Genomic DNA, 25,398 nt, shown 5'->3' with positions numbered 1-25,398 from the left:
GGACAAGGAGTGGCCTGGAGGTTTGGGGCACAGGCCGGCTTGAGCCAGCTGGAGAGAGAGAAGATGGAGACTTCAGCTGTCCGAGGCTATGGCCCAGAACTGGGCCCTAAAGGGGGACAGAGCAGAGGCAGTCTTGAGAACCCTGAAGAGAGCCCTCCTATAACAAGGCCCAGAGCAGCTCTTCTGGGAGCAAGGATTTCCCATCCCTGGAGGTGTGCAGCAGAGGTGGGATGACCACTTGTCATCAGCTGCCTAGCGCCTTCCTGCTCAGAGAGGTGACCCCAGATCTCTGTGCTAAGCTTTGGCAATACAAGGAAAGGCAAAAGACAGCCAGTCTTCAGGAGCTCGAGGTCCAATGAGGGAGACAACGTGTGTACAAACCGGTTATCTACAGGATGCACTGGACCAGTCTCCAAGGGAAGGCCTCGTGCCCTGTCTTCTACACCACGCAGCCTCAGGAGGGACCCTTCTGGCTTTAATAATATCTTCAGTTAAACCTCAAATTTCACTTCAAAGTCACACATACCCCAACCACAGTGTAAAGGGAGCGGTCTTGGTCTGCCTCCCAGCTGCAAAGGTGCTGCCACCCCCTCTGAAAAGACTCAGGAATCAAACACACAGATCATGGGCACTTTTCTCTTAACATGGGCACAGCCAGGGAGTGAGCTGGACAGTTTCCTCACTACCAGATGAAGGACGAGACTTTGGCCATGTTCTGCCCTTGAGGGGCCCTTCTTCTCCCTGGTGGCTGTGAGCATGGACCACTGAGGACTCCAGGGAACGGGGACATGTCCCACCTCCCTAGCAGACACTGAGCTCCTCTGGGCAGGGACTTGGCCTTCCCTAAACTTGGCATCTCCTCTCACCCAGGGTTCTCCCCATAGAAAGCGCTTAATAAATGTCTGTTGGATAAATCCTACATAGAAGGTCAAAACAGTCCTTTTCCTCTCAGTGCCTCAGTTTCCCCTTCAGTAAAGTGAGGGGGCTGGACCAAATGCTGGCCGAGGTGATAGGAGTTAGAAGGGACCTTGGAGCTTCCCTCATCTTACAGAGGAGAAAACTTATGATCAGGGAGGTCAATGACTTGCCCAGAGTCACACAGCTTGAAATTGCCTGATCTGAACCTCTGTCTTCCAGACTCCAAGTCCAGTGCCCTGGAAGGTCACCTTCAGTTCTAACACAACCTCATAAAAACAAGTCCTCGAGGAGAAGTGAAACTCCTGGGCTGCAGCAGGAACCACTTTTTGTTTGTTTGTGGAGACCCATCGGCCTGTGCAGGTGTGAGAAAAGGAAGCCTGGTCTCCTCAGCATTGGTTGTGTGGCCCTGCCTGAGGAGGCAAACCACAGCTCTACTCAGGCCCACACGGGCTCTGCCAAGATGACAGGGTGCAGTGGAGGAGACAGCATCACCCCAGGGCTCATGCAAAGTTGAAAAGCATGGGCAGGCTTGCCACGTCTCTCTCCCTTCTCCCCCCTCTGCCCTTATCTTCTGGAGAAAAAGTGATCCATAGCCCAAGACTGTGTCCTCCTGGAGGCTGCCGGACTCCTCATACCTCTGGTAACAAAAGCCTGAAGCCACAGGAGGGCATGGTAGAGGTACCGGGATCTGTCTGTGTATGGGCCCATCTAATATTTGGGCTATGGGGACCCTTCCATGGTATCCAAGGAGATGTGAGGAAACAAAACATGTCTAGGGGGCATCTGTAACCCAATGACCTAGGAGGCCCTGGGAGGTGCTCAACACCCCTGGCATTGGGAATCTGGATGGGGAGAGCCCGGATCCCAGGGCCATGGGGATACAATGAGGGAAGCTACCTGCTTTCACTGACTACTCAAGACAGGGCTCAGGATAGCACAGACTTCAGGCCCAGAAGAGGAGGCAGGAGGGGGCCCAGAATGGGCAAGTTCATCTCCAATTGGCTCAGCCCAAGGCTTGCCTTCCCAGAGGTCACTGACAGCAGCTAGAGAGGGAGATGGCAGGGGGAAGGAAACAGAGGAACATTCTGGGGCCAGGAGACTCAGGTTCAAACCTCAGGACTTCCCCTTTCTTACATGGATATTTTGGTGGCTGAAGGACAGAAACACAACAGCCATGTAAGGAATTGTGACAAAATTGGCTAGAGAAGAAACAGCCTCTTGAACCTAATATCGTAGAGACGTTGCCGGTACTGAAGACCAGAGAGAAAATGGCCCCTCAGCCAGAGAGAAGAAAAACTTCTCCACAGGTCCTGTATTGCTGACAACCTCTTACTAGTCTGAGAGGGAGAAATAGAGGGGTAAAAAAGGAAAAGAGAGAGAGAGAATGGAGAGGCGATGGCGAGTGTTACCCACGGCTGTGAGACCCTGGAAAAGTCACAGCCTTGCTTCAGCTGTAAAAATGAGCATAATAAAAACACCTGCTTCTGGGGATTATGGGCAGTTAGATGGAAAGGGCACAAAGCGCTGGGCCTGGAGTCCAGGGCACCTGAGTTCCAATCTGGCCTCAGACATGTACTAGCTGTGTGACCCTGGGCAAGTCACTTCACCCTGTCTGCCTCAGTTTCCTCACCTGTAAAATGAGCCAGGGAAGGAAGGAAATGGCACACCACTCCAGTGTCTCTGCCAAGAATACCCCAAATGGGGTCACGGAGAGTCAGAGGGGACCAAACAGTACTGTATTATCATAACAACAAAGTAGCATGAAGAACTTTCCAAACATTGATGCGCTACACATCAGTATTAGTACTGTTCATCTGCGCTGTCCAGCTGGAGATAATGCATTGCCTATTTCATAGGGATGTTGTGAAGACGGCACTTTAAAACCCCAGAGAAGGGCGGCTTACTGGGTTCTGACTCTCCCCCCCTCAGCTCTTCTGAGTCACACAAGGAACCTTCTGACCGGCAATTCCAAAGTGACACACACCTCTTTGGAAATGGCCTCCAAATTCCCAGGAATTTCCCGGTGTTGACCTACAATGATCTAAACGTTGACTAGTAATGGTCCCACCTTTGGCCAGATTCATTTGGAATGGAAAGTGATTGCCTGTGTTGGTTGGCATGTGAGTCAGAACTTTTAAAAAAAAATACAACCAGACCAGTAAAGATGGCAGATAAGGGGAAGCAGTATGGACCAGTTCTCTCTCACAGCTATGCCAACAAAGATCAAGGGAGAATGCCAGAGAACAGAGACTGAGAAATCCAAGAAGAAATCACATTGGGTGATTTTTTTGAGCTCAGTTAGCCCAAACAAAGAGCTAGAGGCTAGACAGGGGGAAAGGAATCCAGCCAGGAAGACCCCAGGCAAAGCCTAGTGGCTGGGCTGGGGCCACTGTACTGGGGCAAGAAGCAGGGTCATAAAGCCAATACCAAAAGGGTTTCAGGATATGTACTAGTAATTCTGACCTTGTGGAACATTCTAGCAGTTTTCTATTGAAGCTCAAACCAGGGGTAAGCCTCCAGCAGTGTGATCCCAACTCAAGCAGGAGTCTAGAGTACCACACAGGAGTATAGGGATAGGATTTCACCCCAAATCAGACTAATTAGAGCATTCTGAAAGTTTGTAGCACTTTGGCCTGAGCTGACCCTGAGATCTTTGAACAGCACAATTCTTTTAATGTAGCACTTTACCGTAGCTTAGAAAAAGATATTCCAGAAGACAGAATCTATAGACTTAAGTACCCAGAGAATGCAGTTCCAGGACCTCAGAGAATGTATGAGGACCAAGAAAGAAGCCAGTATTCCTTTCAGAAGCATGCAGAGTCTGGTCTTAACACAAAGTTGCAATTTAGGAAGTAAGACTGGAAGAATGAGTCAACAGAAGAGGCAGACTATGAAGAATTATTACAGAGATCACTCAAGACACAATCCCAGAAAAGAAAATAACTCTGCAACATCTGTAAGTCTCAAAGTCTGTCCACAAAGTCAAGAAGACTTCCTGGAAGAAACAAAGAAAGAGTTTAATAAAGGATAATGTAAGTTAAATGAGAGCTCCAGAGAAAAGAAATGGAAAAGAAATGAGGGCTTTAGAGGCTTACTATAAGGAGTGAAAATACTTCCCCAAGCCAGAGCCTCTCTGAAAATTATAATGGGCCACAGAGAAAGGAATGATTCCATGGGAAACTGAGGCCAACAGAGATTCAATGATGCCCAGGGTCACACAGGCAGTGTCTGAGGCAGGTTTCAAACTCAGGGCTAGTACTCCACCACACCACTAAACTTCCTCAGCAAAGTCACAGAGTAAAACAAGTGAGGGACTGATGCAAGAGAGAAACTAGAGGCAGTCCGGCTAGAAGATATGATATGGGACAAGGAAATGGCACAAGATCATTCTGGAGAGACACGATGGTGCCTGGTTGAGCAGGACCTGGAATGCTAGGGTGAGGAGGTTAGAACTAATTCAGTAGGCAATAAGGAGGCTCTGAAGGATTCTGAGGAGAACTGACACTATCCAATCTGTGCATGATGATACTAGAATAGCTGTGTGGTTCATAAATGATTGCATTTAATAGGAAGGTTAGTGTGGCAGTGGTGGGAAGGAGGAGTAGGAAGCAGTAAGGGACAGAGATGGTAAGACAATGGAGGCAGTGAAGTAGTCCTACTGTGTGGTGATGAGAGCCTGGAAGAGGCAGTGGGGACACATGATGGGGATACATGAGAAAGATGCTGAGGGAGGGGCAGGATCGCTGACCAGAGGTAATGGAGAGGGGGCACTGAATATGGGGCCTGCTTGACCGAGTCATCAGGGATGCCATGGACAGACACAGGGAGGGCAGACAGTGGCGAGTGCTGGGATTTAAACACTGCACACAGTAGGGGAAAGAGATGGATTGCCTATGGGATCTTAGGTCTCCCTGGGCCTCAGTTTCTTCATCTGTAAAATGGGAGCATTAGATTCTATAGCCTTAAAGGTCCTTTGCAGCTCTAAATCCCATGGCAACTACTTGGCTCAGTAAATAGTGTTGGGTCTGGAATGTGGAAGACCTGAGTTCAAATCCAGCCTCAGACACTAGCTGTGAGACCTTGAGCAAATCATTTAACTCTGCCTCAATCTCAACTGTAAACTGAGGATCATAGCAGCTCTTGCCTTGCAGGGTTGTTGTGAGGACAAGTGAGTTAATAATTGAAAAGTGCTTATCACAGTGCCTGGCACTGGCTATCTAAACATTAGCTATTATTATTATTTAGAACGCTGTAGTTTGTGGCTGTGAAGAATGCTGTGGGTTCTAAGACACAGAACTGGGCCATCTTGGGGGCTGAAGAGAAGCACAGGCACCGTGCCACAGGCAGAGCAATGGGCACAGCAGGAGAAGGGGCTGCCATGAGGAGAAGTGACTGGCAGCATCTGCTGGGGGTTGCTGACTGAGCAACCAGCCTAGGAGGCTTCCTGGTAGGGAGAGTCATTCCCCAGAGGCTCTGCCACAAATCCTGTGTTTCCCTCAACACCTAGAAAAATGTATTCAAGCTTCAAGCCTGGTGAGCTCGGGCGCTTTTAAGGGGAGCTGGTGGCTTCACGAGGAAAACCCGGTGCCCACATTGCCCCAGCCCAGATCCTGACGCTTAGCTTATGGCGGGACCCTGGTAGTAGGAAGCTCCTCTGCCATCCCAGCCCCCACTCCAATGCAATTGCCCCAGGAGAACAGGGCTTCTGCATGTATCTCAAACTTGGGGGCCGGATTTGCCATTAAGGGCTTTCATCTTGCCACTGAATGTTTCTCTGGATGCTCCCATTCCTTCCCTACATTAAGATGGTCTCAGTAGTCCCCCAAAGAGTCATCATTTGGGAATTAGATTGAGATTATAAGGGGGCCTCAGAGGTTATCTAACCCACTCATCCCTAACTTTACGGATGAGGAAACTGGGGCCCAAAAAAGTAGCATGTCTCTCTCACGGTTCCACAGCCAGTAACTGAGTGGCAGGGCAGAGATTCAGAATCTAAGGCCTCTAATCCCCACACCAATACTCCTTTTACTGTACCAGGCTACTTCTGACTTACCCCTCTATCCAGCTCCATAAATGGGCCTTCCGGGTCCTGGACTTTGGTCCTTTCCTTGTCTCCATGGCCAGCCCTTTCCCTACAAAACCCCAGGCAAGACAAAATCAGGCTCTGAGAAGCCTGGTGTTGATAGCACCTGAATGAACTTGGCCATGTCACGTCACCCATCTGCCTCAATTTCCCCATCTGTAAAATGAGAAGATCTGACCAAACGGCCTTTCTCACGCTTTCCAACTCTTGCTGTGTGCTCCCATAACTGTGGGAACTAGAGAAAGGAAGACAAACTCACTCCCCGCCATGGTTAGACTTGATTCATTCTGCTTCATCTGAGACAGAGGTAAAGGCTTAAATGATTCGGAGTGGCCCAGAATGGCCAGGCCATCTGCAAACAGGCAGCTGGCTGAATACCACCAGCCTATCCAGTTACTTCAGGCTGTGTGCATGCCACCAGCCCGGTGCCTGAGAGAGCTATTTAAAGCCCATGGATCGAGGTGGAGAATGAAGCAAAAATAGACTGTGACAGGGGCCCTGGCTCCTTCAGAAATGAGAGTGTGGTGAGTTCTCGGAAAAAGCGGAGGAAGGAAAATGGGAGGCTGATCTCCAGCAGGCAGAGCCAGCAGCCTCTGCTCCAAAGTAACCACCAGGGTGCCCTGTACCTCTCATGGCATCGAGGCAGCCTCAGGGACACAGGGACTGCCCAGAACCGATGCCTTTCACTGCCACCATACCTGGCATAAACAGCCTCACCGGGCGGGGGTTTCCTAAGGCAACCCAGAGAAGAGAGGATGTGAGGAGAAGATGTGGGGAGGACAGAGGACACAGATGGCCAGTCCCTTAGCTCCCACAATCAGCTTCCAGAGTAGCCTGCTGGCCAGGGCAGCCACTGTTTCCAGCTTCCTGAGTCACGCCATATTAGGAGCTAAGATTGGTTTACCCCTTATGACAGGGGTCTGACCCTTTGGAGCCTGTGGCCGGATTTCTGAGAAAGGCTCTTACAGCTCTGGCCCATGGCCCCCGGCCCATGGCCTGGCCTACAGGGTTCTGGAGGGACGATGGGCTGAGGTTGTTCAAGCACAAATGGTGCCAACTGGAGCTCACTGCTGGCCTGGGGAGCCAGAGGCAGGGGTGTGGGCCCAGGATAGACTGCCTTGGAATTCTGCTGCTCCCAGCCCCTGGCCCCCCTGGCCCCACTTTGGTCCATCGGTGCCAGTGAGGAAAATAAGACCAGAACCTCCAGAGAGCGGCAGAGTCAGCTCCTCGGCCCCTGCCACAAAGCCAGCAAGGATAGGTCCCCACACCTTCCTGCTTCCTTCCTCCAGGGACAACATGACCTCATGGCCCCACTACAAATGGGTGCTGCAGCCAGCCCTGCTTTGTACAGAGTGTTTACTAAATGCCCTTTCACTCATCTGTGTATGCATGCACATGTTCATTCTAAGAAGACAAAGCCCATGCTTTCAGATGTCTACACGCAAATGCACAAAGCCTTTAGAACAAGATGAACACAACTTGTACACAGGAGGGCCTTAATAAGCGATTTCTAACTGACTGAATGAGAAAGCAAAACATGGACACCATGGGTAGCACTGAGGCTGGCTGGGATAAAATTTATGACTGAAATATGGCTTTGAAGGTGGTCCCTTATTCAAATTAAACAGAATAATTATGGGATTGGGGGGAGGGGAGGGAGAAGGAAGAAGAGGATTTTTCCCTTCTGTTTTCTTTTTTAAATAAGATATTATTTTTCTAACTGTCAAATATTTCTTTTCCTCCCTCCCCTCCTCCCAGCATATTATACATTAAAAGTATCACAGGCTCAGAGACCCACAGCTGGAAGGGGTCTCAGGGACCATCTGCTCCATCTCCCTCATTTAACATTTAAGGAAACTGAGGCTCAGGGTGACACAGGCCCACCAGAATCAGAATTCGAACCCAGGTTTCTAGCTTCAAAGTCAATACATATATTCCTGTGAAGAAATCCAAGAACCAAAGAGGGGATTTGAGAGAAAGCACTTGGGTGAAGGTCAACAAAAGCTAAGAAGTAAGGGATGCTACTTCTAGGGCTGTGTCCCGAAGAGGTCAGAAATATAGGAAAGGATCCCCAGGTACAAAATCTTTATAGCAGCTCTTTTTGTGGTGGCCAAGAACTGGAAACTGAGGGGACACCCATCCACTGGGGAATGGCTGAAAAAAGTGATGTATGAATGTAATGGAATACTGTTGTCCTATAAGAAGTGATGAACAGGCAGACTCCAGAAAAACCTGGAAAGACTTATATGAACGGATGCAAGTGAAGTGAGCAGAACCAGAAGAACATCGTACACAGTTACAGCCACACTGCTCAATGACTGACTCTTCTCAGCAATGCAAGGACCTACAGCGACTCCAAAGGACTCATGATGGAAAATGCCCTCCACATCCAGAGAAAGAGCTATGGAGTCTGACTGCAAAGCAAAGTATATTATTTGTTCTCCTTTTCACTTGTTCTTTTGTTTTTTCTTTCCCATGGTCCCTCCCTTTAATTCTATTTCTTCTTTGCATTGTGACTCATGTGAAAATATGTTTAGTATGAATGTAAAAGTAGAGTCTATATCAGATTGCATGCTGTCTTGGGGAGGGGAGAGGAGAGGGAGGGAGAGAAAATTCAAAACTCAAAATCTTATGGAAGTGAAGGTGGAAAACTAAAAAATAAATTAACTTAGAAAAAAAAGAAAAATGGGATGCCGTCTCCAGAAGCTGCTATAGATCACCTCAACAGGACTAGGAAAGAGAAAAGAGGTCAAGAAAGAGATCACAAACCCAGCATCTTCTGAGTTCAAATGTGGTCTCAGACACTTACTGCTGTGGGACCCTGGGTAAGTCACCCTGTTTGCCTCAGTTTCCTCATCTGTAGAAATGAGCTGGATAAGGGAATGGCAAACCACCACTGAAACAACAGAACGAATCAAGAGGAAGAAAGCAGCAGGATTCGTGACTTCTAAGGTCCTTCCTATCTAGAAGATTCTGTCCGTGTTGGCTCTGTGTTATGACTCTGCAAGGCCATGAGAACAAAAGGCAAGTTTGAGTAGTTCCTAGCACCAAGCTGGCAAGGCTCTGAGTGTGGCCTGATGACCAATCTTTCTCTATTATCAGAGGACCAGCCTAGCCAAGTACCAAAGTACCAATTACCAAAGAGAAGACCACCAGGTGACAAAACAGTGTGTCTACAAAATTCAGAGGCGTGAAAGGACATGAACTCTGCCAATGGAAGGAAACTCCAAAGATATGAAATCTAGTGAAAAAGACTCAGAGATTCAGCGAATGATCCACGGCCACAAAGCAAAGAGAGGCAGAACTGGAGTTGCACACACCCAAGTCTTCTCTCTTCTCCATGTCTCTCCACGCACCATGAAGGAGGAAAGGGATCTGGAACACAATAGAATTCCCACCTGTACTGCATCCTTGGCCAACATGCAAGTGAAATCACTCTTTATTCAGACTAGCATCTAAAGACTGAAATTCCCAGAAGAGGCATCTTTCTCTGTGGTTTCTTCCATGTCCTAGCACCATGTGACATCACTGGTTTTCCTTCCCAGTTTGGCTAGCATTTACATTTCTCCGGGAATCTGTGATAAGCCAAGTTTTATTAAAGGAATAAGGGAAGAACATGGATTTGTTTAGAACAAAGTTGTCATTGCCAGCCATCAAATGTTCTGGAGGAATTCTTTTTAAACTACTTTTAATGACTTAGAGTGGGGAGGAGGCAGTTTGTGCCCTGGGAAGTGCATTTATTCCCCAAGGCATTGACTAGAGAGCTGGGGACCCTGGGGGGGGGGAGCGCTAGGAACAAGCTGACCCAGGATGTTCCTGGGGCACTGGAAGATGTTCTGGGGGACTCCTCCTGGCTGGGCACCAGCGCCCAGTGAATTACTTTATAAACTAAGTCTAGGGCATCTGGACAAGATCCTGCACTTCATACACAGATCACAAATTATTCTGTTCACACTTCAAAGAAAGAAAAAAATGGGGGTTGTTTTTTTAAAAAGATGAAAAGAAGTATGCTAGCCATAAAAACTCTGCCTTGGTCCCAACCCCCCCCCCCTTTTTCACAGGCAAATTCCTAGAAAAAAATTGTTGCTTTTTTTACTCCCATCATCTCCATTTCATCATCTCACATTCCCTTCTTAACCCCTTGTAACTGGGCTTCCGACCTCATTGTTCAACTGAAACTGCCACCTCCAAAGTTACCCATGATCCCTTTCCCAACAGTCAAATCAGAAGACCTTTCTTGAACTCTGACCTTCTCGACCTGCCTGCAGTATTTGTCACTGCTGACTTCCCTGTCCTCCTGGTCACTGTCTCTTCTTGTCTCCTTGTGGTACCAGAAATTTCAAGAGCCCTAGGGAGGACCAGCTAACAAGCCTCTGCTGCTACCTCCTCATCTCTCAGATAACCCTTGGGCAGCCAGAGAGTAGAAGGGTACAACAGATCACTCAGCTCCTCAATTACCAGAGTCCCTAGACATCATAGCCCATCTGGTGTGTCCTTACCTTGACGGTCAATGGGCTGGGGCTTAGGAGGTTTGAGGGGGAGCCATAGCACCCCACTTGTATGGCTTACCCTGCACTCTGCAAGTAACCAAGGACCTGCCCTCAAACTCACAGGATAGCCAGCAATCTCCAGAGGCCAGCCAAACCCCAAAGAATCAAGCATGCAATCTGGGAACATCGGAGCTCTGGGGAAACTGGGGGGAGGAGGAGGAGGAATGTGGAGCCCAAGGCTTTCTCTAACGCTCTAAATCAGGTTTTCTCAATTGCAATCCTTAGTCTTGAATAAGTCATTGAAAGCTGTTGGAAAAGGTAGAGCAGAAGAGAGGGGCTTCCATCTGTAAAATGGGGGTTTAAAATATCTCCCGAATTGTCCTCCACCATGGCATTGGGGTGTGATGGTGACCTGGCTGCCTGAAGGTCATGTCAGCTGTGTGCACATGCTTCAGGGGCTACCATGCCAGAGCAGCTCCAAGGAGGGGCCCTGCAACAATCTGTGTCTGCCCTCCTGAGGGCCAGCCTGGTTGAGGCAAGCCACTGGGTGAAGACTCCAACTGAGGCCACCCATCAAACAAAGAAAACATATGGGGGGGATTCTCTTTTTGAGTGTTGATCACAGTGTGGGGTCTGTGGCAACCTCATAAAACACAGTCAGCCTCTCACTGAGGCAAAGAGTGGTCACTTCTATGTCAACTGCCCGTTTGGCAAAGACAGAAGCCTCAGAGCAGTGAGCGGGGCAAAAAGGAAGGGCAAGAAGGTGGTAGCTCCTGTTTGGCCAGCGAGAAGTTAGGAGCCAGTCCCAGGGCATGAGGAGGTGGATTCCATCAGCCCTGGGCAGCAGGAGATCTCTGGTCTCAGAGAAGCTGATAGTGGGAGAAGGTAAGAGCCCTGGAAGCCATCTCAGGTGTTAGCCCTCCTATGAGTCAGCACCCCCAGTTCTTAGTGCCTCAGGTGGCATACATGGTTTCCATTTTTATATAAAAAGTCCTATTGATGATGCCCATGAGCAATACTTCAATTTTGGAGTTTCCAGGGATTCCAGAGAGTTGACAAGCCAGATGGGAAGGCAATAATAGGACCAGGAAGGTTTATTTCTCGCTTCAGCTAGGGACGTGGAAAGGTTTTCTATAGGAACGAGGCTGCAATGAAGAAAATGACTTCACTTGGTAGTAGCTGCATAGTGTCCCAATTTAGGAACCCGAGAGACCCTGCCCGAAGTACAGGGGTGGGAGGAAGTCAAAGAAGTGCAATGGCCATCAGTCGCCTAGGGAAGTGGCCAACACATGATTTAAGGAGGCTGTACCCTCCTAACTAGCATTTCTATTGCCAAGGATCCCTGATTTGATGCATGATCCTGAAAGAAGACTGAGGACGCTTTGTTGAACAGAGTTTATCACTGAACCCGCAGATTGGAGAACACTGACTAAGACATGGGTCAGGGGTGGAGAGGATCTCCCCAAGGCTTCTAAGATGAAGGAGGAGAAGTCTCAGCTTCCCTGTGCAGCCACGTGCACACACACGTACCCTCTAGGTAACAGCCCCAGCTCCTTTATGTTCACCAGCCTGAGGTGGTCTGACACTTACCCAAAAGCTGGCTTGTTGGTGTCTAAATCTTAATGTAAACTTCTAGGAAAGAGATGCTGGGGTGGACCCCAGCAAAGGAGTGTTGACTGGGGTGCTGGGAGAGAGCCTAAAGGATCATGGGACAACCTAGTAGGAAGATGGAGACACAGGAGACACAGCCCTAGTGGCTGGGCAGGTAGGGATGGGTAAGAGGAGAGGGACTGGCCATATCCATAACGTCAGAGGACGGTGAAGAGACTCCCTTTCCACACAGCCATTGCCCTGGAGAAAACACTACCCAAGGCATAAACACCAGCAAAGAGGAGCCACAATGCACCTTATTTCAGGGCCCCTGGCCTTGTGCCTGGCCAGCGGCAATGGCCTCTCAACTTGGCCCCTGCCTCGAGTCCCTACCCTAGACATTCTCCACAGCATTGCCAATAGGATTCTCCTTACGTGTAGGTCTGACCACATCTCCCCATACTCAGTAAGTTCCAGGCGCTCCCTAAGGCTTTCTCCAGGATCAGGCAGTCACTGAACATTTACCAAGTGATTACTGGGGGCCCAGATTCCGGATGCAAAGAAAGGCAAAAATTGGGTCCCTGACCCCAAAGAACAGCCTAGTGCAAGAAGCAACGTGCAAGTAACTTCGTATATGCAAGAGCTACTCAAGGTCAGCGGGGGGCAATATCAGAGGGCAGGCTCGAGCACTGAGAGGCTTCAGGAAAGAAGGTATGCAAGTGCACATGTGGATGCGTCCTACCTAATGCGGGTGTGCGTGTGCGTGCACATGCAGCAGACGGAAAGTAATCCCAGAGGAAAGGCTCCATCTAGCATGGGGTGGCGGGGGGGGGGGGGAAGTCCTCCTGCCTCAAGTGGGGTTTGAACCACATCCTGAAGGAATCCAGGGAAGCAGGAGGCAGAGGGGAGGAGGGACAGCATTCCTGGCATGTGCAGGACAGTGTAACTGGATCACCCAGTGTGCAAAGGAGGGTAAGATGGAGGAAGCTTGGAAAGGGCTTTAGGTGCCAAGGAGAGGATTGCCTGGGGGATCCTGGAGCTTCTAGAGGCCACTGGAGCTCCTGGATTAGCAGGATGACATGGTCAGCCTGATGCTTTAGGAGTGTTCACTGGCACCCGTATGGAGGGAGAAGTTAGGGACAGGAGGTGAGGAGAACATAGCCCCAACCAGTCTCATCACACAGTACTCTAGGGTCCAGCCAGCCCCTCTCCATCCCTCTCACACAGCCCTCCCTCCTCCATCTTCATGCCTTTGAAATGACCATCTGCTATTCTGGAAATGCACCCCCCCCTCACCTCTGCCTCAGAGCCCCTACCTTCCTTCAAGAATTAGCTCCGGCATTCCCTCCTACACAAAGGCCTTCCCCAAGTGTTCCAACTGCCGGCGTTGGCTCTTCATTTGTTTCTTATTTAGTATGTATTCCGTGTACAGCTTATTCCCCCTCTCCAATAGAAACTCCCAGACTGAAGGCAAAGACTTCCATTTTCCTCTTTCTATGTGCCTAGGCCAGTGCCTACCATATAGCAGATGCCTAATAAATGCTTACTGATTGATTGACAACATGATGGTTTCCCTAGGAAACTCCCTGGGAATCATCAAAGTAAGAATGGGTCAGTTGCTTCAGTAATGTAGCAGGATACAAAATAACCAATATTCAACAGAACAATAACTAAATAATGCAAAGGAAAATTTCTTTCAAAATAACCATAAAATATCTAGGAACCAATCTACCCAGGCACATTGAAGACACAAAGTAGAATAACAAAACACTATTTAAAGAAATAATAACTTAACTGGAAGAATATTCATTGCCCAAGGTTGGGCTACACCAATGTAATAAAAGTGATGCCACCTAAATTAAGGTATTCATTGAAATGCTATACCAATCAAATTGTCAAGATACGGTGATAGATAAAAAAATAATAAAATTTATTTGGAAGAGGTAAAGAAATGCAATGAGAAAAATAACAATAGGAATGAAGAGAAGAAGAGGGAAGAGAATTTTCAGACCTAAAATTACACTATAATTAGGAAGGAATTATTATACTATAATCAAGAAGACATGAATTCACATCAGATACTGACTAGCTGTGTGACCTTGGGTAAGTCACTTCTGTCTGTTGGAGTTTCCTTATCTATAAAATAGCACCTACCTCTCCAAGCTGATGTGAAGATAAAATGAGATATCTATAAAGTACTTTGCAAATCTTAAAACACTATATAAATGCTCACTATTGTTACTATTCTAGAACAGTAATCATCAAAATTATTTGATACTAATTAAAAATAGAAAAGATCAATGGAGCAGAGTAGATAAAGGAGAATCAGAAGCAATTAAAATCAATGATAACAGATTACTTGAAGATCTCTCTATCTGAGAATAGCTGTAGAGAAAACAGAAATTAGGCTTAACCCAACATTTTACACCACATGGTAAAATAAACCCAAAATGGATATGTGGTTTAAATGTTAAAGGTCAAACAATAACAGTAAATCTGAAGATGACTTAAACTCTTTGGGAAAGAGGGAGATGACAGAGGAAGGAAGTCAGAAGAAAAAGAACAGGCGCAGAGAGAAGAAAGCTTGCTTCCTGACAGTTCACGTTAGGTCCAAACATTGAATCCTAACCTCAAAGGCCAAAGATCTGCCACTTCTGAGAATACTCAAAAGAATGTTCCTCAGGCTCTAAAGACCACTCCATCAGAAGAGCTTTTAAAAATGGCGCAAAGATATCATCACTAGGCTACTATATGTCCAGCTTCCTACTGCTCACTCATCACTGCTGCTTTCAGTCTATTAACTCTTCAAAAGAGTTGGGACAGGGTCTTTCCTTTATCTTGCTGTGAACACAATAAGCGCCTAATGAATGTCTACTGAATTTTATTTTGTAATCTTCTTATGCCCAAAGACTCCTTCAACACCCAACCCCTAGTCTTGTCTTTATAGATAGCCACCCAATAAATACTGAATGACTTAAATAAAAAATAAATAAATTAGGAAAAAAATGAAAGCAGGTTTTTTTTTAAACATTTATGACTAATGGAAGTATTTTTAAACAAACAAGGTATATAAAAGATAAAGTAATTTTAGTTACATGAGACTGAAGCTTTTGTAAATAAAAAATCCTTCCAACGATGACAATAAAGTATGTTTTCACGTGGGAAAACATAATATCTCTTATAAGGAATATAAATAAATATTACAATAAATTAATTAATATAAATAAAATAAAACGAATAGCTCTTATAAGGGCCTGACATCCCAGATACAAGAATAATGTAAGATAAAGTAATTTCATACTAAAAATCACTCAAAGGCAGCTAGGTGGCAAAGTGAATAGAGCGTCCAGCCTGGAGTCAGGAAGATCTGAGTTCAAATACAGCTTCAGAGGCTAGCTGTGTGACTCTGGGTGAGTCACTTAACCACATTTGCCTCAGTTTCCTCATCTGTAAAACGAGCTGGAGAAGGAAGTGGCAATGTACTCCTGCATCTTTGCCAAGAAAATCCCAAATGGGGTTACAAAGAGTCAGATATAACTGAAAATAATTGAACAAGAGGTCAAAAGATATGAAAAAGCACCTCTTAAAAGAATTCTAAACTATAAATAACCATCCAAAAGACTGTTTCAAATGACTAGTAATAGGAGAAATGCAAATCAAAACAGCTTTAGCTTTAAGTCAAAGTTAGAGGGACTGAAGAAAGACAGGCAACAAATACAACCGTAGAACTGCAGACTGGGATTGGTTCAACCATTCTAAAAAGCGATAATTTTTTTTTAATTTGCTTAAAATGGAAGGGGGGCTAAAATGTCCATATCCTTTAGCCCAGAGATCCTGATGCTAAATATGGATTAAAGACAGAAAGAAGGGTTCCATATGTACCAAAATACTCAAAACAATATTTTTTAGAGGCAGCAAATAGCTAAAAACAAAGGAGAGAGCCATAAGTAGATTAACAGTTGAACTAAATGTGATACACAAAAGGAAATAAATTAATCTGCACCCTCAGAAATTATGACTAGGAAGAGCTCAGAAAAAAAGCACTTGATTGATGCAAAGTGAAGTCAACAGAACCAAGGAAACCAACACACAGACACACGGACACACACACAATAGATGCAACAATGGAAACAGAGACAAACCAAAAACTGAAATTGAATGCTATTGAATGTAATTCTAATGACCAAGGTTAACCCTAGAAAAGAGTAAGGTATATATCTGAAAATGAAACCAGTGTAAGAAGGAAAGGTATCAAAAACATTTTTATAAAAACACAGGAGCTATGATTGGGCAATGTTGCTGTTTCTAGGACCCTAAGGGCAAAAAACACTATGGTTATCCCAGCTCAAGGTAGGAGGCAAGGCAAATCTGCTTTACTAGGAAAGTTAGCTGTTCAAGGGGTCAACAGTCTTTTTAAATTACATTCACTAGTTCAGGGGAAAAGTCAGCACCATAAACTTCAGAGAAAACACAAGCAGAAAAATAAAGACCAACAGACAGGGCTCTCATTACCTGCATCAACTATACACTTTCCATACATCCCTGGATTGAGAGAGCCTTTACATCTGAGCAGACAGAAAGCTCTGAACATATGGCCCCTCAGAATCTTGACCAGGATAAGCGAGTCTCCAAAAGCAAAATTCCAACTCAAGGTATATATACCCTTCTCAGAGCCAGAAGGCATCACAACCCTCCTGACTCAGTGCCCAATTAAACATTAGCAAAAGGTGTAAAAGCCTTCCTACAAGCAATCCTCCCCTAAACAAGCTTCTGACAGGAATTTTGACAGTTAAGTCTCTGAGCAGAACTGAGGAAGGAGGAAGGCAGAAGGCTAGACATTCATTTCTTCCCTGCCTGAATGAATTAGAGGGAAGGGACCACAAGGGGAAGCCACCTGGGGATCAGTGATGTAAGGTTAGGAGATCTGGTACTATAGACAGAGCAAGAAGGAATTTTGGAAGTCACTGGTGCCCTCCTTGTACAGAGGAGAGATGAAATGCTTAAGTGTCTAGTCCACCAAGTCCACTGGTTTTCTTCTCCATGCTTATGGAGATCTAGTTGTTCATCATATCCTAATACAGACATTTTAATGGCCCAAAGAGGCAAACACAGAGCAAATACAGGAGACATGACAGAGGGAACTCAAGGAAAGAGGCTGGTTCATTTGCCTTCTCCCTCACTGGCTGGTAGCAGCAAATCATATCAGTCAGAGAAAAGAGAAACAGTAAAGACTTTTGAAGAGGAAACCAGAGCCATCAGGGAGCTTGGAAGAGAAAAAGAAGAAAGAGACATTGTAGATATTGGTCAGGGAAAGTCTGGTACCTAGAGAAGGAGGGAGGAAGACAATGGGGGGGGAGGAAGAGAGTACAAGAACACACTACATTACCCACTCACTCTGAATGAGGAGGGAAGGCAGTGGGGACACAAAGACCAAATAAAAAACAAGCCCTGTCCTCAAGAAGCTTATATTATACAGGGGCAATATAACACATGCAGAGATAAATTTGGATGTAACTTGAGGACAGACCACTTGATCAACTAACTGGATCATAAAGTCTTCCTAAAGAGGGGGCAATGCAGGAGCAAAGGTGAACCAGAATGACAGCACAGAGGAGGGTGCTCTCACTCTGGAGACAGATGATCAGGGTCCAAATCCAGCCTTGGACACCAACTACCGGCATGACTGTGGTCATATTTCTTCCTTGCGTGTCAGTTTTCTATGTGAAATGAAAGGTTGGACTAAAAGGTCCTGGGGTCCCTCCTGACTTGGTACCGAGGATCTTAATGTCTGTTGTGACCCAAGAGGGCGCATTCCAGGAATGGAGCAAGGTGTATGCCAAAGAGCAGAGGTGGGAGATGGGCCAGACAACAGCAAGTTTCAGTTTGGCTGATGGCAGAGTCTCGAAAAGCAGAAGCCAGCTTATGAAAGAATTGAAAGGTCTCTAAGAGGAGTTTGCAATTGATCCCAGAGGCAATGGAGAGCTTGAAATTGCTGGAGTGTAAATTTAGAGCTGGAAGGGTTGATACAAGTCAGCTATTCCAATTCCCCCCCCTCCTCCCTCTCTCCTCTCTCCCTCACCTTATCAGCCTTCATGTTTCATTCAATGTCCTGAGTTCCAGTCCCACATCACCAACCACCTCCTAGACATTTTGAACTGGTCCCACAGGCATCTCAAACTCAACATGTCTTGAATTGGGTCCTTCCTTCCAAGATGGCTGCCTGGACCATAACTAGTCCAGCAAAACCCTGAAGTTCACACTAGACCAGATAAAATCCAATGAGAAACTGCAATAAGGGACATAGGCTACACCCACAGCACACAAAAGGCTAGCCAGCAAATGTTACCAGGGTCCTTCCTTTCTCTAAGTCCGTGGGGAGGTGGGGGGGGGTGTGGGGAGAGTGGTAACAGTGATGCCCAAAAGGGGGCCATTCCGACTTCTTTTAGAAGGGAGCACAGACCAGCAGGACAGTTTTGAAAAGAACACGCAGAATCTAATCTAGACTCTTTTAAATCAAGTGGTGGGAAACAGGTTCAAGCTTTCCTACTGAACTGTCTCTGTGCTCTCCTGGGAGTGTGGGCAGGACACTCTTTCTCAGGTAGGTGTGGGTTTAAGTTCAGAATAAAAACCAATGAATCAACAAGTATTTACTATGTGCTTACTCTGTTCCAGGCACTGTATCAGGTCCTGGAGATACAAAAAAAAAGCCAAACACTTCTGCAACTCAAGCTCTTCCCTCCTCCCTCCTTTCCTAACTTCCCTCTTTTCTGTTAAGGGCACTCCCATCCTTCCAGGCACCAAAGTTCCCAACCTCAGCATTATCAGCTCACTCCTTTCCCTCATCCACAGAGTTGCCAAATCTTGTTTCTGTCTTCACACCTCTCCCATCCATCTCCTTCTCGGTTCTGACACTGCCCCAGTCCTGGTGCAGGCCCTCCACACCTGGACGACTGCGATAACCTACAGGTGGATTTTCTGGCTTCAAGTCTCTCCCCACCCTAGCTCATCTTCTGATCAGCTCTCAGATTAATCTTCCAAAAGAGCAGGTCTGACCATGTTGCCACCCCACCCCACACTCTATAAACCCAGGGGGTCCATCTTGTCTCTACGATCAAGTATAAAAATCTTCTGTTTGGTTTTTAAAGCTCTTCCTACTTTTCCAAGCATCTCCCACCTTTGTCCACCCCACACACTCCCTGAATCAACAACTCTGGCCTCCATGCTGTCCATATTCTAGCTGAGCCTTAGCGCTGGCTGTCCCAAACATTGCCTCCACTGCCTGGCTTCCTGGGAGCCTCACCCTCTGCAGAGGGTCTAGTCTTCTCCACTGCTGGTGCTTTCCCTTGGAGATTTCCTTCTGTCCCTACTCTGGATGCACCTTGTAGGCACCAAGTTATTAGCATGTTGAACCTTCCATTAAAATGTAAGCTCCTTAAGGGTAGGGACTGTGCTTTTACCTTTAGTATCTACAGCAGTTAGCACAGTGACTTACATAGAGGAAACATTTAATAAATGTTTATTGACTCACTGACTGACTGATCTGTGGGAGAAGCAGGATGGCCTCTAGCTGGATGAGCTGAAATCAGCTCCTTTGGAGAGTATGTCCATCTCCAGGAGAATCCTGATGCTTCTAGAGCATTATCAATTTCAGCCCCTGTAGCAGCAACCATACTGGCATCCCCAGGATGGCTGCTAGCACAGGTTCTTAGATATGCTTTACTAGGAAAGATAACTGTTTAAGGGGTCAAAAATCTTTTTTAATGACATTCCTTAGTTCAGGGGAAAAGTCAGCCCACTGAACTTCAGAGAAAATACAAACAGAAAATACTAGCAGAGAAATAAAGACCAAGAGACACAGTTCTGACTGCCTGAACCAACTACACACTTTACATACATCCCTGGATCAAGAGCCTTTACAGCTGAGCCTTCAGAGAGCTCTAACCTTACTGAACACCAGGCAATCACAAGATCCTTTTCATAAGTGAGCCCCCAAAGCAAAGCACCAACTCAGAGTACACATACATTTCTCAGAGCCAGAGAGCATCACAATCCTCATGACTCACTGCCCAGTAAGAAATTGGCAGGGGCAGCCAGGTGGCTCAGTGAGTAAGAACACCGGCTCCAGTGTCGGGATAACCTGGGGATCAAATCTGGGCTCAGATACTTAGCACCACACCCAGAAATAACTGGCTGTGTAACCTTGAGCAAGTTACTTAACCATGATTGCTTAAAAGAAAAAGAAATTGGCAAAAAGTGTGAAAGTCTTCCTACAAGCAAGCCTCCCCTAAGCAAGCTTCCCTTAATGGGGTCCACTTGAGGCCTATTAATGGGTGGGGAAGATCCTATATCTTATTAACATTACAGACCCCCTGCTCCTAGCCTTTCTGAGTTGATAAAGCTTTAGGACCCCTTCTACAAGCACTAATGAACAAAACACTGACATATCCAGGGTAATGGAGAAATTCCCTTTCCAAAAAATTAAAATAATATGTACAATCTGACCAAACAAGGCACTTCTACCCATCCATGGAAACACCCTTCCCCAGTCCCGAAGGAGAGTCACCTTGGGACAGAGCTGCTTCTGTTCCTGAAATCCCACTCCCATTCTTCCTGCTTAACAGGACTCTTTTCAGGGAAGATGCAGAAATTCAAGCAGGACTCCAGGTGAATGAGGACAGAAGGGGCCAGCAGACAAAGCTTCCCAACTCCTCCTGATGCCTTGGATTCTAAGACCCAGTGCTGAAAAGAGTGCTTACCTCTTCTCAAATGAGTCAGGCCCATCTCCTCCTTGGAGGACAGACCCATCCACCAATTAGCCCTTCCTTAAGGGCCTACTGTGGCCAGAGGCTCCCTCAAGACACTTACAGTCTAAAAGGCAAAGACAACAGATAAGGGATGGGGAGAGGCTTTGGTTTCCAGAGCCTTGGGTCAGTGAAGGGAGCCCATTGACCTAATCCCAGTGGCGATGGAAGCATTGATTTAAGGGTGGTTGCACTGCTGGGTGGGGTGGGGATTGGAGTGGAGGAAGGGCATTACAGGTGCAGCATGAGCTCACAGAAGATCCAAATGTCTTCGAGGATAGGTAAAACACAACCTTCCCATTTTACAGATGAGAAGACTGAGATCTTTGAAATAAAGCTGGCAGAGATCTCAAAGGGCATCTAGTCCAACTTCTTTCATTTATAGAGGCCCAGAGAAATGATGTGATTTTCCACAGGTACCCCTCATACACTTGTTCACACTCCCCTCTCCTCTCCCCACCCCTACAATATCTCAGCACTCCCCCAAGAGAAGTAAGGTCCTTGAGGCCAGGGCACCCCAAGGGGCCAGCACAGCCTGGCCCATAGAAGGCACTACATAAATACTTGCTGATTAATTAATGGGTGGATTGTCAAATGAGGGGCTTGGACAGGCTGGAGGTAAGGGCCCTCCCTGCCTTCCAGCTCTGAGGCCTAGAACCCCAGGCAGTCTTGAGTTGGACAGCTCTGCCTGCTGACAAACTGAAATAAGAGACAGGAATTCATTGGAAAATAAAGCAGAAAGGCCCTCGAAGGGGTTCTCAGGAGGGAGGGTCCCTAGCAGGGACCAGGGCTGCTGTGACCACTGAGCCTTGGCCCTAGTTCAGGGCCCTCCTAGGCCCCAGAGGCCTGATTCCCCAAGCTATCCCAGAAGGCTGCAGCTCTCTGGCCTTTGCCCACTAGTTAAACAACAACTAATTCCCTAGGGCAGAATCAATCCATGTATCAGAGCAATCTAGGGCAGCCTGGCATCAGCAGCCAGGAACCTAATCGTCTTCCTGACAGAGGGAAGATTTACACACTGCTCAGGAGCTAGAACCCAAGCACCCCCATCCTCCCACCGAAGGGCAGCCCCCATGGGTGGGGAGGGGGCCCAGGCTGTTTCAAGGCCTTTCCTCCCAGCTGGCTGGTGAAGGAGGATGGGAAGGAGAGGCTGGGGCGAGTCCCCTGCAGGTGATGTTCAGGGCTCTCCACTTCCCCCCACACCCGCCCCGCCCTGGGCCAGCGTGGGCAGCTCACAGAACTACCCCCTCCGCTTGCCGACAGGGTCAAAGGGCCAGGGCTGAGCGGCAAAAGGCCGAGGCAGGAAGCCGGGGGATGCAGAGATGGATGGACCACGGGAGTGATGGAGCATGGGAGGGATGGGCCAAGGCAGGGAGGGCGCACGGGAGGATGGAGAACCGGAGGGATGCAGGATCAAGAATGGCAGGGCGGACGGAGGGTGCCCTCTGGGACACGCGGCCGCAGAGCCCAGGGCGCGGTCTGGACACCCACCCGCTCCCCTCCCCTCCCCCCCAGACGCTGAGGATGCTCTGGGGGGCAGTGGCCAGCCTCGGGACGGAGGCGCTCCCTGGGACCGACCATCGGGGGTGGCACCTGTCCCCGGAGGGCGTGGCGTCGGCCCGGGGTCCGGATGGATGACGGCTCGGGCCCCCTCCCCCGCCCTCAGGCCCGCATCCCCCCGCCGCCGGAGCCCCACCTTGGGCGTGCGGATGTGCTCCATGCTGCTGCTGGGTGGGTAGCCGCCGGGGGATCGGGCGCCGGCGCTGGGCTGCTGCCACCTGCTCCTCCTGCCAGCCGGGAGGGGGAGGGGAAGAGGCCCGGGGTGGGCAGGCTGCCGGCAGAAGGGAGGGCGGGCGGAGGGGCTTGTGCGCGTGCGCGGGGCGGGGGCGGGGTGGTCCTGCTCTCCATCCAGCCGTCCTCCCTCCCTCCCGGCCCCGCCCCGGCCGCAGAGGATGCTCATCCTCCAGGTGCGCTGAGGCCGGCGGGGGGCGGGGGAGCAGGAGAGCACAGGAGCCTCGGCAGCCCGGGCTCCCCGGGGCGCCCCTCCTTCCCCTCCCTCCCCTCCGGCTCCCTGTGGGCCCGCTTCCGCATCTCCGGGTCCTGCCGGGGAAGCTGGGGGCAGGAGGATGCCCTTGTGGTCCAGCCTCCTGTCCGGGATTGCAGGGAGCCCCGGGGCCACATGCTGCCACCCGCACCCTTCGTCCTGGGCAGGGACCGTGGTTGCGGAGGGCTAGTGCCCTTGCCCGCCCCCCACGGGGTGAATGGAGAATTTCCTGGGCTCTCTGATTTGGGGCGCGGGGTCCACGGGGGTCCGCCTTCATAGGCAAAGCTTCTTGGATTATAAGTGAAACCTGGGCTCCTGAATGAGAAGGCTGGCTGGTCCAAATGTCCGGAACGGGGATGTTGTCCCTCCCAACAGCCTCTCCTCGAAGGCAGGCGAGAGCTGCTCCTTAACTCCGCAGGAAGTTCCCCCAGGACGGTCAGTTCTGATTCCTAGGATGTTTTTTCTCTGGGAGGAGCCAAACTACCTTCTAGTAACAGAATCACAGGTTTAGAATTGGAAGGGACCTTGAGGTCATGAAGTCCCACTTTCATTTTACAGATGGGAAAACTGAGGCCCAGAGAGGCAAAGGTTCTTGTTCAATCAGTCAGCAAGCATCTATCAAGAACTTGCTATCCACAGGCACTGTGCTAAATTCTGGGAATACAAAAAAGGCAAAAACTTAGACCCTGACCTCAGAGAGAAAAGCACACGGTCTAACTGGGGGGGGGAACGTAGACCAAATAACTAGGGACATACAACACATTACAGAAAGGCACCAGAAGGGAGGGGGAGGGAGAGTCTGAATGCAAACTCAGGCTTCCTGACTCCACATTCTATGTGCTGCATTATCTCTATAAATGCTAACTGACCCCCTCATCTTGCAGAGGAGGAAACTCTGAAGTTTAGGGACACACCCAAGGTATCAAAGGGTTAGGCAGCAGAGCCAAGATTAGAACCCTGGTCCTGACTCTATTGTTTTGTTCTGTGGAGACAAGACCAGTCATTAGCATCCTTCTTCCACAAGACAGGCGTTCAAATGTGTGTCTCATAAATTTAATCTACTCCAAGCTAAAGGTCCTTCATTCTGTCAATCGATCAGTCTATAAACATGCATTAAACCCATACATCCTATGCAGCTGATTCTGGGCTAGACACTGTATATAAAAACAAAAATTAAATCCTCAAGGAACTTATGTTCTATTGGGAGAAACATGACAAGAAGTCACGGTTTGGGAGTCATAAGACTTGGATTTAAATTAAGTCTCTGATGGTTCCTCCCTGTGTGACCCTGAGTAAGTCCCCTCCATGGGACCTCAGTTTCCCAGAATGCCAAAGGAGGGCCTTGGCCTAAAAGGCCCCTGAGGTCCTATCCAGCTGTGGGGCTCAGACACTGCATGCATATACAAGAAGCAAAAGCTGTCTCATAGGACTCCCCATCCTGATTGCCCTGTGCCCCCCAGCCTTCCCTGAGGAGTGACCCCCAAAACACAGTCACTAAGCTGTGATTGCCTGAGCAGGGATCCCTCTGATCCTAGACTACCAGCCTGGCTCTCTGAATGTCTCCCTCTTCAAGCCCCATTAGCGTTTTACCTGCCATGTCACACTTAGGACTGAGAGAACCTATGGGGAAGGGGGGGACATGATAGAGCATGGAAGAAAGACCTTAGTTCAAATCTAGCCTCGGATACGTTCAAGCTGTGTGACCCTGAGAAGGTCACTTAATTTCAGTTTCCTTAGCTGTAGAATGGAATTAATAATGGCACCCACCTCCCAGGCTTGTTGTGAAGATTAAACGAGATAGTACTTGGGAAGGCACAGTGCCTGGCCCAAAGTAGGAACTTAATAAAGGCTCGTTTGCTTCCTTGCTTTCTTCAGTGAGAGGCTGCAGCCCAGAGAACCCCCAGGTCTTCCTACACAAGGAATAGAGACCACTAGCATCTGTCCTTACCCTGGAGCTTGATTTATTTAAAGTGAGTTTGTTTTACACTGATCTTGTTGAATTCGCTCTAAGAGATTTTCCCCATCTCTCTAGCCCGCCAAGGTCTGTTTGGATCCCCGTTCTGTCACCTACCTCCTCTGTCCACATCCTCACAGGGACCCCATTCAGAAAACCCAGGGGCTGGTGTTCAGCGCTGGCCTTTTTTCTTTTTAAAATGTTTATGGATGCCGTCTGTTTTTGCATCACTCCTATTTCCAGGTATATCCTCCCTCCTTCCCCCACCTGGCAAGTTATCCATCTCTTGTGATGAAAAAATACAGAAGAAGAAAATCAGCTTAGATATCAACTGGTCCAACAGTGTGTGCACCCACAGCCTCCCCCTGCAGAACGAAACACGGGACGTAGAGTTTCCTAATTCCTCTGCAGGGCTGAGGATGGTCTTACAATAGCAATAGTACGGTGTTCAGGTGGTTGTTCTGTTCTTCCTCTTCTTCTCCTTCTCCTTCTTCTTCTTCTTCTTCTTCTTCTTCTTC

The 25,398-nt window shown here is 48.2% G+C and overlaps 1 protein-coding gene across 1 annotated transcript in view; it reads right to left on the bottom strand.

Moving 5' to 3' along the window:
• Nucleotides 1-22,695, bottom strand: part of MTMR7 (myotubularin related protein 7) — an 80,606-nt gene extending 57,911 nt beyond the window's left edge. The window contains exon 1 of the mRNA XM_069104972.1: nucleotides 22,579-22,695. Coding sequence (XP_068961073.1) covers nucleotides 22,579-22,602 — 24 coding nt within the window. The 5' untranslated portion in view covers nucleotides 22,603-22,695. The remainder of the gene's footprint in view (nucleotides 1-22,578) is intronic.
• Between the last annotated feature and the right edge of the window lie 2,703 nt (nucleotides 22,696-25,398).

The sequence above is a fragment of the Petaurus breviceps genome, unplaced genomic scaffold (genome assembly GCF_028583685.1).
Source record: "Petaurus breviceps papuanus isolate PSGF00001 unplaced genomic scaffold, PetGlider_PUasm1.0 689, whole genome shotgun sequence".
In the NCBI taxonomy this organism is placed as follows: domain Eukaryota; kingdom Metazoa; phylum Chordata; class Mammalia; order Diprotodontia; family Petauridae; genus Petaurus; species Petaurus breviceps.
The sequence above is the reverse complement of the archived record's forward strand: the minus strand, read 5'-3'. Positions and strand labels throughout refer to the sequence as shown.